Raw genomic sequence first — 6110 nt, forward strand, 5'->3', positions numbered from 1 at the left:
AACTCTTATTCCCCGAGCAGAGATATCATATTCACCGAACTAAATCAGCAGCTCGTCATCTTCATATAGATCCACAGGCTGTCTTTTGAGAAAAAAAAAAATAAATCCATTAAGTTTCAGGGAATTATTAGAAAACAGCCAAAAGGAGAAGCTGGCAGACAGTAACAGCTCATTTGAAAAAAAAAAACATTAATTTCACTGACAACCTGATTGAACGGTCTCATAGCGAGGCGTACGTACTGTACGATAAAGCCAGCCTTTTGTCGTCTGAGAAATGTCAGCCGACGGCTTTTTCTACGAATGTTTTATGTTCGGCCGCGATCGGGTCACGATAAGTCAATTTTTTTTAATTTATAGAGTGAAAGTAGCTAATCACGGTTTGCCTCTGGATCTTGAGAGGAGTTTCTCAAGGTTCGGCAGTTTTTATTCTTAGAAATCGGATAAAAAGGAATCCCTTTAACTATTATCTCAATGCTGCTTTAACTATCTAATATGTCAAAATTAAAGCATCCGTCCTCTTTAATTTCTCCCCGTATTGTTTCCCTCAGTGTTCTGAGTAATGAACATGGTCCGGAGGCCTATGAGCTGCACGTCTCAGTGAAGGACTACTGCTTCGCCCGTGAGGACCGAATCATCGGCATGACGGTCATCCAGCTCCGAGAGCTGGCAGATACGGGCAGCTGCTGCGCTTGCTACCCCCTGGTGAAGAGCATCTCCATGGACGAAACGGGCCTCACCATAATGAGGATACTCTCTCAAAGGACCAACGACGAGGTGGCCAAAGAGTTTGTGCGTCTCAAGACGGACTCACGCTCTGCAGAGGAAGTGTCATAATGCAGTATTAAGCTTGGCGTTGTCTTGGCAAGACTGATTGAGAATAAAGAAGGGGAAGAAATGTTTTTTTTTTTCTGGCGGAGGGAGGAGAAGAAAAAAAAAGAGAGATTGTCCAAAGAGAACAGGAAGAGACCCAAACAGGCGAGAAAGTCAGAGACGGAGTGAGAGTTGTGTTTGTTTGTTTGTTTTTTGTGCATGTGCGTAAAAACATCTGTTGGAATGTTCATTTTAAACTACAGTATGTAAAAGTGTTTACTTACAGTATGCTTACTATTAAGTACTATATTCTAAAAAGTTATGTTAACAAACCATGAGATACCTTTTGTACAACATTTAGTCTTTTTGAACAGAGATTTGTTCCAATAAAGTGCCAAACCAGTGGAAAAAAAAAAAAAAGACAAAAACAAGAAAAAAAAAACAACAAAACCAACGTATATGAATTATGGTGAACTTAGTATGTTTGAAATTTGCTCGATTCTTTTGCCCGGTGTAAGTCATTTTCTGACGGTGTGGCGTTTTGATTGTCGCGAAGTCTTTCATTTTGCACCCCTTCAACCCGTTTTTTCCCGCTTCATGTTCTTTCACAGAGCACCGCGGTGCGCATCCTTTCTCTCGGTCATGTCTCCTCCCATGACTCCACAGTGGCTACAGAGCAGGGTCCGCGTCCCCTCGCCTTCAAACACTTTGTATTTTAAGTCGACCTGAAAATAGACCATGTTTTTTTAAATGGCGATGACTGCTATGTAAACTTCATAGGTGTTTGTAATTTTATAACCATGACAACAGTGACGACAACCTCCAGTGCTAACAGTCTTAGCAGAAAGAATGGAAAATATCTTTGTTCTTAGGTTTTCCTTTTCCTCTTTTTGGCTATTGGTTTCCAGCCTTTCTGAATGACCACTGTGAACATGAGCTTTGGAAGGCAAGCTTACATGACAGTTCCAATCCTTTATTCATATTTTCCAATAACTTTGTTCCTATAAACTGCCAAAGTTGGATAAAATATTTCTACAAAAGCAATCCATTACACGTCAGAAGAAATATATGTACATGTGATCCATTACTTTTTAAATGCTAATATTCGATTGTTGATAGGCCGGTACAAAGATTTTATTTTTTTTATTTCCTGTGAAGATGTTAACGGATATGAAAGTTGCACATGTTTATTTAAACATTAACTCTATCAGCTTTTTCTGTCATTTTATTTTTCTTCATAAAAGGAAAGAGTCTAACATTTGGTAAATATGCAACATTCCTATGTATTGCACTGATGGCAAATTGTATGTCATGTAAATACATTTAGTGAGATATTGTAAAAAAAGTCTAATTTTTTTCAACGTGCATAAAGTATGTGCAAATGTGTGAAAACATCTGGGTCATTTTGGGATCGCCGATTTCTTGTTTTTCAAATGGGAACAGAAATGCATCGATCGATCGAGTAATTTCTTACTTTCACTGATGGGGGTTTAGGAGCCGCACGCTGCACAGCTGGTGGCGCCTGTCAGCTCGAAAGTAAGGAAGCAATCAAACAGCATGCAGGTAAAAAAGAAATCAGATTTTTAATACAAAACTGGTTGGCTTCATGTTCTTTTAAGACCTTTCTGTACGCTTAACGCCTAAACATGCACAATAAGTTGTTCCTTCCATTGGAATGCAATGAATCCCTTCTGCTGTCACCCAACGTTTGACGCTTATTACTTTAAAATGATTCTCTGCAAGATACAAATCCAATGGATTAACCGCCACGAAGACATTGCACGCAAAGTTTCTCCTTTTTATTTTTTGATTTTACAGAGCCTTGGATGTGCGTTTCGCATCGGTTGCGCTCTACTTCCCGTCATCCGCTTGGCAGCCATAGGAAAAAAAAAATGCTTGTTAATATTTGGGAAATCCCACAAGTGTTACTTTCTCTTCCGGCGACCGTGGCATGAGATCTTTTTTAAATAATCAGCACGGGGATTGCTCCGGGAACAACCCCAATTATCACATTTCAAACCCAACCACAGGATTTTTGGTCAGAAACCTGCTGAGTTTATCTCATCGCCTGGATCGAGGACAAACGAAGGGCCAGTCAAAGGGAGTTCATTTGTCGGCATCACCTCTACCGCTTTTATTCCTTTGCAGCTGTCGTCCAACCGGGGAGCAAACCACTGAGGATGATGAGCAAAGACAGCTATCTACAAAACCCGGAGGAAGAAATACACCGACACCTGAAGGGCAAGACAGAAAATACGGTTTATCTTTGAAAAGTTACTCCATTTTGGTTCTTCATTTGACCCTCTAAACTTACTGTGTTTAAGAAGTCAGTCATCCGGTGCTACTTTGAGTTACTGTAATTTCCACCCAGAAGTACTTGGCTCAACATTTCTTTTTTTAAATGGTTATACCTGCATGTAAGATAAGGCATATCTAAAATACTTACAAGTTATTTTTTTCATTACATGTGTCGCTGCGGCTTATTTCACTGCAAGCATGGGTAAAAATGAGGTGAAACCACCACCAGAGGTGTATCTGTTGGCGACAAACCTCCAGACTCAGCAATTTAAGAAAAAATAAATAGATAAATAAAAGTGCAGCATTTGCAAAGCGACTAAGTTGAAAGAAGGTTTCCAGTCTTGCATATGGGAAAAAAAAAAAAAAGTTGTAGAAATTAAATTCTCAAGATGTAATTTGTTAGCCGGGGGAGGAGATGGTATTTTGTTCCCATACCTTAATTTCCTGCCCGCAGAATCGTCGGAAGGGGAAAGTGTCTATGGTTCAATGCAAATTATATCGTGGTTTGAGGTACGTTCTGGATATTTAATCACAAACAGGAAAGCGTAATTGTAACCCCACAAACAAGCATAGTATTGACACTGCAGGTGAAAAAGGTAAGTAAAACTTCACATCATTACATTTACAAAGGAGGATCACACAAACCATTTGAGTCTGAATCTTGATGGTTTCCAACTAGACTTCAGCTTTCTGGAGAGTGACTCTTGCTTTCTGCTGCGTTTGACCTATACTGAGTTGATAACTTTTACATATAATATATTGTATTATGGCCAATGGCTATAAAAAGTCTGCTGTCACATATTCCGTTTTATTAACAATTTGTATGGAAAATATAAGTCCATGTAGAGTTTCATCCCAGCGTTTCATCTAATTTAATTATGTGGCACCCCTGAGTCCTCATAAAAAAGAAAAAAAAAAAAATATATATATATATATATATATATATATATATATATATATGCATTGTATTCAAATTTCTTGCACCTAATACTGTGAAGTAACTTCAACTTATTCTCCTGATACATATAGTTGTTGATGAGCAGCGTTAATACCCTCTTCCAGCTGTTTTTTTTTCCCCTCTTATTCCAAGTAGCCTGCAGTTATTGTTGAAATGGCCCAACTTACATTTGATTTTTAACGTCCCCCAGGTTATTCTAACTCAATGAAATAACAGATTAACCTACTACTTCAGGGGAGTTATCAACTATGCCCTGTCTTTTTTGGACAATTTGTGCATTTTTAATATGAAACAGTAATAAATTAAGTGTATCCACCCCAGACCAGATAGACGAGTCCATTTCCCTGAGCAATGTTTTTCACAAACAGGTACTGATGGAAGAATAAAGTTCCAGATGGTTAAAATGTGCTCATACGGCTGCTTTTCCAGGTTTCTTTGTATCGTGTGAAGACCTGGAGAAGAAATCACCAGACACTTAGCAACACATACCCCCCGCAGAAAGCATTTAATAGGCAGATATTATCAGGAGCCAACTGTGCCGGTGGAAACAGCAGCCTGCGGAGATACAAATCCTTCAAAGAGCCCAGAGATGAATTGGTCCCTACTTTGCACAGGTTTGCATCCGGCAACAGTTCAGGCACTATAAAGTGTGTCTTCTTTTTGACAAAGAAAGGGAGTCAGACAAAGAAATACCTGGAGCCGTGACACGGTGGCAAAGACCTGGTCATGCCTAAGCACAGCCGGAGAAACCCCTGGAATGCAATGGCTGGCCGCTGTGTGTTGCGCAGCGAGTGTGTTTTTACACCGAAACAAACTGTCAGGCGGCCTATCGAACCAGCAGCTTTCTTTTACAGATGAGTCTTCGGATTAAACAGGCGGAATTAGGTTTAGATGGATTCCTGGAGCAACTAATTGAGCGCAGCACAGCGGGGTAACACACGACTGACACCCAACGCACGAGTCCGATATATTATCTTGAAGAAATGGGCCACAGGAGTACGTCCATCTGCGTGATAATGTAATATAACCAGCTGTTACGTACACCGTAACAGATATCAAGCAACCGTCCGTCTTTTTTTTTTTTTTTTTCCTCCTGTGTCCTTCAAAGTGGTAGGCCTGTTTATTCTTCAGGGGAAGATTGATGAAACTGACCTCCAGGCAAGGATTACTCTTTCACACCAGTTTTTCAAGCCGAGTTAAGGTTTTGAACTTGATGGGGTTTTTTTTTAAGCCTTGGATGACACTTTATGCCTATAAATCCTTAAATGTTTTGCCCAATCTAAGAAACTACAACCCGAGCTTGTTTCATTTTTTTTACAGAGCACAATAAAGCACTGCGAGGCGAATATTTTAGGAGCCAACATAGTGAAGGAAAATGATGAAACCCCGGAGGGAAACCAGCACTCGCATCAAAACCCGCAACACTGCACAACTAAAGGATGAAAAATCGATCCTGCGACCGATGCTACAACACACAGGATGCAAGACTGTAACAATAAAATGAGTACGGCGTTGCTGTAACGCACAATACCGAAGGACTGACAACAGTATTGTTCAATGTCACAGTCACACAAAAAATAAAACATAACCAAACTCAGCAGCCTATTTGTTATGAATGTTGTACTTGAAAGCAACATTTTATAAGGCACCATTTATGCATATAATCAGAAGAAAACAACAGTTTTCATGAAATTATTTAATCTGTATCACACACGTTATGTGGAGTGACATGTGTAAGTATGATATATAATATGTATTTTTAGTTTAAAACAATCATTTGTTCGTCCTACTTTGTGTTCTCCAGGCATGCCAAGAAAGTACGGATTATGTTAACTTGTGGTTCCTTCTATTATTTAGTCGGGCAGTGTGAAGAGTGTGCTAGCTGCTGGTGTTCTGACAAAAGCTCCTATTCCGGAAGGCATCTTCACAACAAGAAGCTGATAACAAGCTCAATATGGTAAGTCCTTGGTGTCGGGGCTCACTTTCAAGTAAATGTCCTGCCACTCAAAACATACTTTTGTAGTTCAACCTTGTGGGGCAGACA

General features: G+C 39.7%; 1 protein-coding gene across 3 annotated transcripts in view; it reads left to right on the forward strand.

Annotated features, from left to right (window-relative positions):
* Window positions 1–2202, forward strand: part of unc13c (unc-13 homolog C (C. elegans)) — a 108544-nt gene extending 106342 nt beyond the window's left edge. For 2 of the 3 annotated variants that reach the window (XM_086175301.1, XM_086175302.1), the window contains one exon: window positions 549–2202. In XM_086175301.1, coding sequence (XP_086031427.1) covers window positions 549–834 — 286 coding nt within the window. In that variant the 3' untranslated portion in view covers window positions 835–2202. The remainder of the gene's footprint in view (window positions 1–548) is intronic. The other variant, XM_086175303.1, reaches the window with a different exon arrangement.
* Window positions 2203–6110: the final 3908 nt, after the last annotated feature.

The sequence above is a fragment of the Fistularia commersonii genome, chromosome 27 (assembly GCF_037954325.1).
Source record: "Fistularia commersonii isolate RoL2024-O1a breed Wild chromosome 27, RoL_Fcom_v1.0, whole genome shotgun sequence".
NCBI classification, from domain to species: Eukaryota; Metazoa; Chordata; class Actinopteri; order Syngnathiformes; family Fistulariidae; genus Fistularia; species Fistularia commersonii.